Source organism: Halichoerus grypus, chromosome 6 (genome assembly GCF_964656455.1).
Source record: "Halichoerus grypus chromosome 6, mHalGry1.hap1.1, whole genome shotgun sequence".
In the NCBI taxonomy this organism is placed as follows: domain Eukaryota; kingdom Metazoa; phylum Chordata; class Mammalia; order Carnivora; family Phocidae; genus Halichoerus; species Halichoerus grypus.
In genome coordinates, this window is record NC_135717.1 from 150,349,975 (window position 1) to 150,362,814 (window position 12,840).

At 36.2% G+C, this 12,840-nt stretch overlaps 1 protein-coding gene across 1 annotated transcript in view; it reads right to left on the reverse strand.

Annotated features, from left to right (window-relative positions):
• Nucleotides 1–12,840, reverse strand: part of EPYC (epiphycan) — a 36,777-nt gene that overhangs the window by 9,865 nt on the left and 14,072 nt on the right. Inside the window, exon 3 of the mRNA XM_036111819.2 lies at nucleotides 2,874–3,045. Within this exon, the coding sequence (XP_035967712.1) occupies nucleotides 2,874–3,045 (172 nt within the window). The remainder of the gene's footprint in view (nucleotides 1–2,873; nucleotides 3,046–12,840) is intronic.

Consider the following 12,840-nt stretch of genomic DNA (forward strand, 5'->3'; position numbering starts at 1 on the left):
ATCCATTTGTAGTTTGTGATCAAGAAACAGTAACGCACCTACTAAGGTCTTCTTGCTATCATTAAGTAGGAAAGTTATTTACAATAATAGCTTCAGAAATGAAAACTATATTATGACTGGAAATCTAGGAAAGACAATTTAAGGGGAAGCTATAAAATACTTAACACTTGCCAATTTTTCAAATCATTATAAATTAATATTGGCCACTTATAAAATTTTTAAAAAGTAAGGCATTTGAGTCTTCTATATATTCATGGCTTTGCTAATTTAGCAATAATGCTTAGAGTAATTTATATATATATATATATATTCACAAGAGTTATAATTTAATTCTCTTTTTTCCACTCATAACCCAAGTCTACTTTATATGGCTTCAGGATGTTGTTTTTAGAAATTTGTATTAATAGTAAAAAAAAATATGATATTTTGATAACTAATGCTCTAAATATTTCTTTCCAAGCTATTTAACTTTGATGAATATATAAGATTTAAATTTAGGGGCGTCTGAGTGGCTCAGTTAAGCATCTGCTTTTGGCTCAGGTTCCTGGAATTGAGCCCCACATCTGGCTCCCTGCTCCGTAGGGAGTCTGCTTCTCCCTCTCCCCCTGCTCATGCTCTCTCTCTCTCTTGCTTGCTCACTCTCTCTCTCTCAAGTGAATAAAGAAAATCTTTAAAAAAAAAGATTTAAATTTAAAAGTTTAGAATTTCTGGCGATGCTTTGTGGAAATGAAAATGTTAATTAAAGTTTTAACTTCATTACTCACCCTCAGACTACTTTGGAGATAGCTTTTTTTTCCTAAAGTCATAGATTTTTTATATGGTTTCAAAGCTGACATTCTTGAGCTATAATTTTGACTAAAGCTTTTGAAAAGATTGGGCATTATGTTTTTCTGTTGTGCCTTGGCTTGGCTAATAGACCTGAGTACAGGTAATGATGCCAGATTAGTCCACTTTTGACGGATCTGAAATTACTTAAAAGTTAATAATGTTCTAGATATATTTACTTTCCCTACTGGAAACTTTCTTCTGGGCACTTACATTTGCTTCTATTGTATGTGCATCTCCTTGGTTTTATTTGGAGAATGTTCTACTCCATAGAATGTTAACTATGTGGAAAGAATCCCTGATGTATCTATTGAGACACTGGCTTAGGGTTTAGTGGTCTCTATTTGCATTTCAGCACTGCTATGTACCACCTCCACGATCTTGGACAACCTTTACACTATGTTGGGGTTTTAGTTTTCCTATTTGTAAAGTGGAAATAACAATACCTAGTACGTAGTATCATTTTGACTCTTCAAAGAGTTCATATATGTAAAACACCTTAGTGGTTGGCATATACACAGCGTTTTACAGCAGACAACTCTTTACATAACCTATTGGTGAACAGTTAAAAACTGGTAGATGCAGAGTAGATTGATGGTTACCAGGGGCTGGGTGGGGAGTGATGGGGAGTTGCTGGTCAACAGCTATAAAGTTTCAGTTATGCAAAACGATTAAGTTCTGATCTGCTGTACAACATAATGCCTAGAGTTAACAAAACTGTATTGTACACCGAAACATTTGTTGAGAGTAAAAAAATAAACTTTTATCAATAATAGAGTCATGAGAATAACTAACATTTATTATGTTTACTATGGGTCAGGCACTAAATTCATTCATTTAATCCTTACAACAATTCTGTGAAGTAAGATCTATTATTTATTATCCCATATTTTAGACGAGGAAACTAAGGCAAAAAATATTGAATGCCTTGCTCCAGATTGTGTATCCAGCAAGTCCCAAAGCTGGCATTTTGTTCTCTCAGTATGTTCTGTACAGAGTTTTGTCGTATTATCTGGAACATATTATTGCCTCTACATTTGTTTGCATGTCTGTTTCCCTGTACTAGATAAAAAAAGTCCATGAGAACAGTAGTCATTTTAAGGATAAGTTTTGTATCTCCAGAGCTTAGAGTACAGAGACACTTCAACTCTGTACTCATAAACCTTTGCAATGGGAATTCTACTCATTTTTCTACACCCCCTCGCTATGCCATTCTCTGTGTGGGAAAGCCTTCTGGTGTGAGTCCATCTGAGTACCCCCAAGGATGACACTGACAAATTTTAAGAAGAAATATAGACAGATCATAGAATCATATTTAGCATCAGGAACTCTTTCTCATTAACTAAAAGGCTCTGGTTTAGATCACCATCCGGCTGTACAAGATGGAGTCCAGCGTTATGGAATGCCTTCCACTCGGCTGCTCCCGAGGACTGAATGAGAAGAAGTCTATGTTCCAATAAGTACACAGACAAGAAGCAGAACAGGCTCGCTTTAAACCCCGTGTGAAAAACTAACAGCTATGTGATCTCTGACAAGTTCCTACCATTTTTGAGCTAGTTTCCTCAGTAAGAAAGACCTAAGACCTTTACACGGAGGTTGTAGTAGTCGAATGAGAGAACGTGAGGTGGGCATTGTGACCCACAGATAGTCTGTGCCCAGTCAGTGTAAAATATTACCACTCTTGCTGTCATCAAAATCAGCCATCATTACCTTACCACCCTGAACTGCTGTGGCCGGCTCTCACAGACATAGATTCTCATCTTGCTAACAGCGTAGTGGATTCTTTGTTCTAGAAATGCATTCCACCACAGAGGTTTGGAGTAATGATGCTAGATAAATATTTTTGTCCCAAATCTTTGGTTATTTGATAATTTCCATCATGCCAAAGCTGAATATTAAAACTGCTTTATATTTGAATACAAAATACATGTATATCTCCTGCTTCAAAGATCCTATGACAAAACTCTCTCTGTGGGTCATGTGGGTTGCCTGTGGCATTGAGGTAGGACCAAGTGGACTTAATTCAAATCAGCCTTGATGGACCTGACCTTCGTTGGTGTGTGGGCCCAGAACCCCTGTGAATTCAGGCCCCTGTGGAGAAGAGCCATCGATCAGTCTGGGGGTGGACTCCTCCTCCTCCTCTTCTTCAGCTTCCTCTGGCGGTGGAGGTGGGGTAAGGAGCTCTCTGTTGCCAGAAGGCATCACTGTGGCTATTTCAATCTGAAAAAGAAACAGAATTTCATCAGGCAACCTTCTTAATCACCCATCCTATGAGGCAGGGACACAAATTTTAAAAGTATCAATTTTGGCCACAAGAGGTCGCTGGTGTTCTGAAGTGCAACACTGCAGGGCCCGCTTGCCTGGCTGAGCACATGGGGTTCGTTACTGTTATTGTTGCTTTTAATTAATTTTGCTTCTCAAATCTTAGTGATAATTTCCAATGCCCATGGTTTTTTGGTTTTTTTTTTTTTTGGTCATCTTGCTTTTTCAAACATTCTTACATGTTTATTCATTTTTTTAAAAACCTCATTTATTGTTTTGTAAATACATAGTTTGCAAGAATGCATTATTGTTGTGGAAGATTCAAATTAACCCAGCAGTGTGCAGAATAAAGTCCCAAAGGCCCTTTACCCTGAAGCTCTGATTCCATTCCCTTTGAAGATAACAACCATTAAGAAATTAAGGTGTATGTTCCTTTGAGTCCTTTTAATCCTTGGTTTCCTAGATTCAAATATTCTGGGTTGGTTGGTTTGTGTGTGTTTTTTGTTTTTGTGGGTTTTGTTTTTGTTTTTTACAATTTACACTTCTTCCAATTGTTTTACTGTAAAGCATCCTTTCTACCAAAAGAAAAATATATATGGAGATACGAAAACTATATGATTTGATTATGATGTGCCATTTCTCATATACTTTCAATATTATTTTGAGTAACAAGTATTACCAACAATATTTGGGCTTGTTAAATTGACCTTTTTGAAAGCTTTGACAGTAGAGGGAACTTATTAAAATTGAAAAAAATGCTCAAATATTTTTTCAGGGATTGTATCTTAGATTATATTTGGTTTTCTCTTCTTGCATATTTTAGGTAATGAGTAACTGCTCTTAAGAACACTGTTTGCATTTAGAATAACTCCTTCCTCTCAAATCCCTTCCCATGCCTCAATGTCTATTCCTCTGTATTATTTAATAAATGCCTACCTCCCTGACAACCTTGTCACCTTAGGCAGGAAATCTGCTCAAGACAGTTTGTTGGCAACATGCAGCGCCAACTTTTGGGGGCATACTTTCTTCATGACATCCCCAGAAATCCCAGATTCTCCTTTTACCACCCTGATAGGGCTGCTTGATCCTTCCCACACTTCATTTGCATTTATTAAACAGGCAAAAAACCCCACACAAATTACCTTCTAATTTATTTAATGTCAAAATGACATGCACAGTATTAATTTTATGTGTAAAATAAATACATAACTAGGCCAGATATTTTCTGAGTATTTTAGAGAGATGTTTTAGATAATCACAATATTTTAAGATATGTTTATTATTTAATATCATTTTTAAATAAATTTGAATACATTGCTTCACAAATGAAAATTATCCTTTTAAAGGATAAACTCTTTTGTCAGTTCACACTTTTGAATTGTGTCTCTATGTTTCTGTAGAGTCTCCCCATTTCCGCCCTTCCTACACTGTATTTTAATGACTCCATCAGTTTTCTGCCTATCCAAGCCCACTAGATGGTACACTCTATGTTACATGTTTTATATTTGTACCTCAAGGTTGTAGCATAATAGGTGATCAACAAATACTTATTAAATCAATTTTAAAACTACTTGTCCAAAATATATCTAATTCACAGCTTTATATTTAATTTCAGAGATTTTACTGATAAGAATTACTCATAAGAATCACTTAAAGCATGAAATCAAACCAAAAGCAACTCATACTGTATTTGGTGAATTAGGAAGCCATACATGAAGATTTTGTAAAACTTGGTCAGAAATCTCCACTTGAGAAGATTGGGCACACTTCCTTAAACAGGGAGACATACGGTTTCCATCTGCAGGATCAGAATTAAGCAGATTTAGAAGGAATAGACCTGCAGAGACCAAAAGGAGGCTCCAGGAAGAGCGGAAATGGAGACAGATGTTTCATGGAATGGAGGCAGCCTAAAGGGAGAAACACATTCCAGACACGTCGCCTTGAATCTTTAGCTTTGCAGGAAAAATGTTTGCACATACTTTCTACAGATAATTGTTTTTCCACTGATCTGACGTGAAGCTGTAAGATCTCACTTGTCATCCAATATAACGAGACAAAAACAGCTTTTGTGTTTATCAGAACCTGTTTTGTTCATGCTTACTTGCTAATAAAATGTGAATGTTGAATAGTTTTGAAGACGAAGGGAAAGGAATGCTTTTTCAGCTCAGCAAAATCCCAGAACTATAAACTCAAAGTGCTGTTCCTGGTAAGCTGTTTGCGTTGCAAACGCATTTATTCTCACTATTGGATAGAAATGGTTTAGGCTTCTGTCTTTTTTTTTTCCTTCTTCTAACAATTTCCATACTGTGATATGAAGTTGTGAGGCAATCCATACAAAGAGAGGAAGGCAGGGAAGCATGAGCACCTGGCTCTCCATGTGGCTGACTTTTATGCTTATGCTACAGAAACCTAAATTTGGGGATAAACACAAATGGCCAGAAAACAACTGGCAACCCTCAAATGCAAATATAACCGAGGCTCTGATATAAATATTCATTCTTCCTGAATTTTCCTCCGTTATTTTTCCTTTTACCTCCTTGTTTTACTCTGACCTGTTCCCCACTAAAATGTTTAAACCACTTTATTATATTTACCTGAATTTTGCAAACAGTAAATACAAAGGATCACTCCTGCCCATGGCTTTGGACTTAGGCATCCCTGTGCTTGCATATCTTCTCGACATGGGACCAGCAGGGCACATCTCTGAGTTGCCTGCTTTGTAGTAAGTTGTCAATTTCTATCCCCTTCCTACTGGGCTTTAGAGCTATAGATAGTTTATGTCATGGTGGACTGTATTTAGGAGTACATTCCATGCCTGTGAAAGAGTATGTCTGCATCAGAGATGACAAATGCATAGCCCAAAGACAGTGACCTGGGTAGAGGGAAGTGTCAGCAGATGTCAGGTTGGAGCGATAATAGTGCCAAGAAGAGTCATCAGGCCTACCTCAGCCTCTGCACCCCACACAGCCTTCAGTCCTTGTAAGTAACCTAGCACCCCAGTACAATCTCAGGGAAAAAGGGGTTGACATGACCCTCAGGTGTCTTAGATAAAGTTTTTGCTCCCTGGAGACATCAGGACACTCAGTAGAAAATGATTCAGTTACCTTTCTTGCACCAGATGATGTGACTGAGACTTTTACCATCAATATTTATATCATTTAAGAATACTGCAAAAGATTTGAGACTTCCATTCTCCAATAATCAGAAGAGTTATCCACGGAAAAGTCTTTCTATAAAAGTACACAGCACCATTTTAAGTGGTAACATTTGGTTATAAATAATTTTAATCAAATCCATTTGTCTTTTAGCAAAAAACACATCTAAATGACCCGTAGGACCATATTGCTACCATTGGGTCTACTTAATATGTTTGTCTTAATTTCAGAGTAAAAGTATGAAAAAATAGTGCGTTTGGAAACAACGGTCATACTTCTTGACTGCTTCCCTTTGCCAGGGAACCCTGTCAGTACTGACTTCTTCTTGAACATGCTCCTTATACCTGTTCAGGATGGTCACAAGGCATTTTCTGCTCCTAAGCATGTGTTTTGACTAATAAAACGTAATGTGTGTTTTTTTTCTAATATTTTGATATCTTTTGATCTCAGCACTTAATCTGCAGCTAAATTTCCAATAAGGAACTTAACAAAAATGTCACGTATGCAATAACAGAAAGAAAGCTATGAAAGAGTTCAGGATACTCAGATTTGATACCTACCTTCATGAATGAATGTAAAGATCACTGAATGAAAGAGTGAAATTGTAAATGATGGAAGGTTTGCTAGTCTTTATAATTATCTAATCAGCCAGAATGAATGCGCCAAGCCTCACACTTAAATTATGATCATTATGTCCACTTTACTTGTCAGTATTATTTTCAAACATCTATCAATACATTTTTTTTTTTCCTGTGTCCACCACCATCACCATAATCTAAGTCCTACCCTGTCTTGCTGGGAATACAACAATAGTTTACTTACAGGAAGTTGGCACCTCCTCCATTATATATTCACTCTGTAATGAGAATAAGCTCTTAAAAAGGCAAAGCTAATCATGTCAACCTCTTTAAAATCCTTAAATGGATTTTCATTCTTTTTAAAAAATATTTTAGTTATTTATTTGACAGAGAGAGAGCGCAAGCACAAGCAGGGGGAGCGGCAGAGGGAGAGGGAGAAGCCGGCTCCCCACAGAATAGGGAGCCCAATGTGGGGTTCGATCCCAGGACCCTGGGATCATGACTTGAGCTGAAGGCAGATGCTTAACCAACTGAGCCACCCAAGCACCCCTGGATTTTTATTCTTAATAGCCACCAGAACAGTGTCCTTGCAGAAACACAGAAACATATTAGTTAAGAGGAAGGATTCTGAGGAGGTGAGCTTGACTCTAGCCTACCTCTGAGACCTTGGGTGAGTTACTTTATCTCCTGAGCCTCAGTTTCTCGATCTGTAAAATCCTGGTATATCTAGTAAATGGTACAGCTGTGTTAGGATGAAAATGTCAAAACATATAGTAAGTGCCATGGAAATTTACTATTATTATTTGCTATTTATATTTTTGCTATTTTTATTTTATGTTTGCTATCATTATTAAAATAAATCCAAAACACTTTGACTTACAAGGTCTTGCATGGCTTGGCCCTTCTAGTGTCTCCTTCCTCCATATCATATCAATGGGCTCTTCTGCTGCACTGGCCATCTTTAATTTCTTATGCTCCTTGTTCTATAAGACATTTACATGTACGAGTTGTTCTGCTTGGAATTCCCTCCATTCCTCATCTTTTTTCCCCCAATCTTATTTTATTTTATTTTTTAACAGCTTTATTGACAATACAGTAAATCCATGAAGAAAAAGAAAGTAAAAGCATGTATACACTGAGATTCTTGTTGACTCATTGATATTCACTTAAAGATGAGGATATAATTGTCCCTATTAGCATACAAAAAATAATGCAGATTTTAGTATAAATATTAATAGGGTCTGGGATAGAGTCACAGTGAGGCCTCCATCCCAAGAAATTGAAGTGACTTCAGATTGTTCTCATGATATAAAACTGACCTTAAAAATGCACAGGAAAAAACCATTCCTCCCAAGTGTTTGGGAACAGCTTCCTGACTCTTGACTTACTAGTGATAATAGTACAGCTAAAGAAAGAAAAAATAAAATGAAGAGGGTGGCAGCCTAAAAAAAATCAAGTTCAGGAAAGAATGGTTTATTATTGTGGCCAGCATTGTTTGAAGGAGAGAAATATTAAATTTGTTGAATATACACAGAAGTCACTAAAGAGATCATCTCTGGTATCAAAAGAAGTTTTATTGGATCTCATCAGGGACTAGATGAAAATAACTAGCATGAATTGAATATTCACTATGTGAGAAACTGTTATGATCTTTCCATTGATTCACATGTTATTATCAGAATAACTCTTTGTAGAAGGTGCAGTAATTGTACACATTTAATAGATTTGTAAACTGAGACCCGGGATAGGAGGATCAAATAAATTGTCACAGGTTACATGATTTCTAAGTAGTAAGGCCAGGATTTGAATCTAATTAGTGCTGCCATAAGACTGCTTAATTTACCTAATTTTTATTCTGTACTCAGCCAAATAAATTTCTGCTGAATAATCTAGCTTCTTAGGTACTGCGTTCTGAGAAAGAGGGGTTCCAGTTCATGGAAGAGAGCCTCATCATCACGGGGAAAAGCCTTCACATTATAAATTCATAAATGGACTTTCTTGTACAAATTTTAAGCCTCATATAATTTTTGCTTGGCATCCTTCATCAACCTACAATCTGATTTGATCATCACTGATTATGTTAGTCAGTTGCTGATCCTGAAGGCTGAAGACCATACCAAGGCCATGTTACCCTGTGGGAGCACTTGACAGTCTTTCAGTCTTCCCCTGATATTGACAAATATGAAAAATATCACATAACATTGATGTAGATGGGTTGTAAAATTCAAGTAGCATTTATTATAATTCTCACTTTCATGAGAAATAAGTATTATGTCAGAATGAAACTTTAGTCTGGTTAAACATGATGGCTAAGACAATTCCATGTATTCACCACAGTTTCATTTTCCTCCTGGGCATTCAGCTCCGGTACATTTTCCACTTTCTTTGGCTCTGGCTTAGGTCATGTGGCTAGTTTTAGCCAACTGAATGGGAAAGGAAGTAATGCAGCACATCTGGTCCAAATTAGTGAGGAGCAAGGATCCTTTCTCAATCTGTCAACAGAAGATACCAGAGTGACCTTGAAGGTGAAGATGGTGAAGGTCTAGCATGAAAGAAGTTTGAATCCCTGAATAACTACTTGAAGGACTGTAAACCTATTGACCTGCATTGGACAGTCACGTCAGCAAGTTATAAATTTTTATTGTGCAAAGCCGTTGGGATTTTGGAATTGTTTGTTACAGCTGCTAATGTAACTTGCCCTATATAAATCTTTTCAATTTTTGTTTTCTTATCCATTTCTTATTCATACTGAGGGAACAATTTTTAATGCTTTTATGGGTTGATTTACCTAGCACATATCACTGACATTAGAACAAAAATAATAAATGCTTGTTTTTTTGTCACTCTATCCTCTCTGATTTCTTTTTTACAAACAACTGTTCTTTGGTCTTGCTTATTTGGTGGAGTACTTACTGAAATAATTCACATTTGAGTGAATTCACCATTATTTCAATTTATTTATTTTTAAAGCTGAGTATTTTATAAACTGGATTAAATCAGAGTTAACAAATCTATATAAATCAGAGTTAATAAATCTATATAATGAGTAAATGTCTGTAAGTCCAATATCAAAATTAGTTAATGGCTTTCTATTTACTTCCAAAGTCATAAAATCATAATATTTGATATTGACTTGCTAGGATGTATTTATGAAAACATGTGAATTCTTTCATGTTTTTAAAAATCTATCCTAATAGATGGTGATTCATCATAAATTCATAACTCTAAATGGTAATGCTTCTTTGTATTTAATGTAATGTTTAAGTGTGTGTCTCTTCTGGGACCACAGTATTTTGTTGTTCACATGTTTATTTTCTCATTTCCTTTCCTTTTTGTCAGAAAATGTGGCAATATTCCACTTTTAGTTGCCAGAAAAAAATTCTACTTCAGTTTTATCCCAGTTTATTGAGGTCTCCATTCACCATCATTCTGTTAGGCTCCAGAAACTTAATAGATTTTCAATATCCTGGTTCTCACAAAATGTATCATCTAGTTCTAATTGAATGTCTCCAAATAATATTGGTAGAGAATTTGGCAAAGGCTTTAGAAATATTATCTAATAACAAAGCCAGTTCACATTCCTTTTCCCCTTACTGCCTTTGCTCCCCAAGTAAGGATACCAGAAAGACAATTTAGTGAAGGCTGAAATCAGTAATCTCATGAGGATAGGGTTAGGGGGAGAGTCAATCACAATAATTGAAAACAAGAAGTTGGACTGAAAATCAAGAGATTTGGAACCTTATAATAGTTTTTTTTTTTTATGATGGAGTAATTTAGTTTTTTTTTTTAAGTTGAAACTTAAAAAGTTGAAATCTTTCCTATCCTAACACAAAGCAAATTGTTCCTTCTAATACAGACTTTATTGATTCACAAAGCATAATAAACCATGCCTTTTAATATGTAGAACTTCTTTGCATAAAATTGCTATTCACTCATGGTGATGATGATGATGATGTATATATTATCAGAGGGTAATAATAGACATTTTGAATAGGAAAATATGTGCATTTATAGAGGATGTCCCAGGGAGGACCAGCTAATAGCCAATTGCCTTTGAAAGAGATAATTAGTATGTTAATTTGTTTCTACTGTCCAATTTCAATGGTAAAGCCTTACAAAATTTTACAAATTTAGAAACTTTTATCTTTTAGGGGCAGAATTACTTTAAAGAAATCCAAAAACTGTACTAAACCAGAAAGCTAACCTGAATCCTCCTACTGCCACCAATATATTATCTGTAGTCTCCGCAGTATCACTTGGGAAGCTAATTATGATCAAAAGATTGTTGATAACCATAGAACCAGGACAAAGGACTCTAGGTAGGTCAGCTCTTTAATAGCTGAGGCAAAGGAAGAGCTGTTTTTCAAGGGATCAGAATCTTTAAATTTGTTGACAACCATAAGTTTTTGCTGTTATTACTAAGATTGAATGACCCTGCCAATAGAAGGCTGCTGAATAGTAGTTAATTGGCCTTGAAAATCCTTGATTTTATGATCTTCCTTTTTTCTCTCAGTACCAAAATGTACCAATTCCCTTCAACTTCTTTTATGTCTTTATATATGTTATCGATTCAATAGAGTTTTAGTGGAAGGATTTTTATCTTAAATGTCCTGAATTTGATTTCTTTCATATTTATCATATTTAATCAAAGTTTTGATATCATGACTCCAAAGAGAACACACTTCTGAGAAAATTCGATCCAACCTCAATATCTTTTATATATTTTTCTTTGTTCTTCTTCTCATATATGTTAAGTAATCAAGTTATAATATATATTTGCAACCATGCCCTCTACTTTAAAGCCCACATTGAATGTGAGCAGAGTCTGGCATGATGTCACTGTGATTATCCTTTAGAGTTCCTCTATCTGTATCTTATATTGTCCGCATTGACATCCAAAGCCAGTGATTGTACAACCTGTTGGGTGACAACATTACCAAGCAATAATCCTTGCACTATTTCCATGCCTGTGGGTATGGATGTTAACAAACACAGGGCAAGTCTGTTTATTCCTGGCAGACTCAAGACAAGGTTAACCAGAACTTGTCCTAGGAGTATTAAAATGATGAATTTGTGGAATTGGGGAAGATCCAGTGAAAGGCATATTAAAAGAGAGTTAGGTAGGAAAATAACAGGTCAATTTCAATCTTAGTTTAGGAGAACATGTCCAGGACAAGATTACTCAACTCGAAAATATGAAGAGTTCCAAAAATTTTTTGAACAATGTTACTTCTGGAAGATTTATAATTTACTAATCTTTTTTTAAAAAAAATTTAAGATTTTGTTTATTTATTTATTTTAGAGAGTGGGAGGGGCAGAAAGAGAGGGAGAGAGAGAATCCCAAGCAGACTCCATGCTGAGTGCAGAGGTTCAGTCCCAGGACCCTGAGATCATGACCTGAGCTGAAATTAAGAGTTGGATGCTTAATAGACTGAGCCACCCAGGTGCACTTAATTTACTAATTTTTTAAAAAGATTTATTTATTTATCTGAGAGAGAGTGAGTGTGAGTGGGGAGAGGGGCAGAGAGGGAGAATCTCAAGCAGACTCGCTGCTGAGCAAGGAGCCAACTTGGGCTTGATCTCATGACCCACGAGATCGTGACCTGAGCCAAAATCACGAGTCAGCCACTTAGCCAACTGAGCTACCCAGCTGCCCCCCCCCTTTTTTTTAAATCTGTCCCTATGTTAGATGCCACAAGACAAAATCTACAGGACTATGTTAGAAAAGCAAAAGTCTGGACCAGAAAGAAATGAGAAGGCATACATCTAGCACACAGTCCTAGGGCAGTATGGTGACCAAATTAAATGCAGATTAAAATAATTCAGAAAAAAAATAGCAACTGACACTAAAAGAAGAGCTGAGCGAAGTCAAACACCTAATCTGGGCCCATCCCGAGAGATTCTGATTTCAATAGTCTGAGGTGTGGCTGAGACATTAGGATTTCTAAAAACTCTAGCGGTGATTCAAATATGTGGCCAAAGTTGAGAACCACCATGCTAGAGAGGAAATGTACTCCACT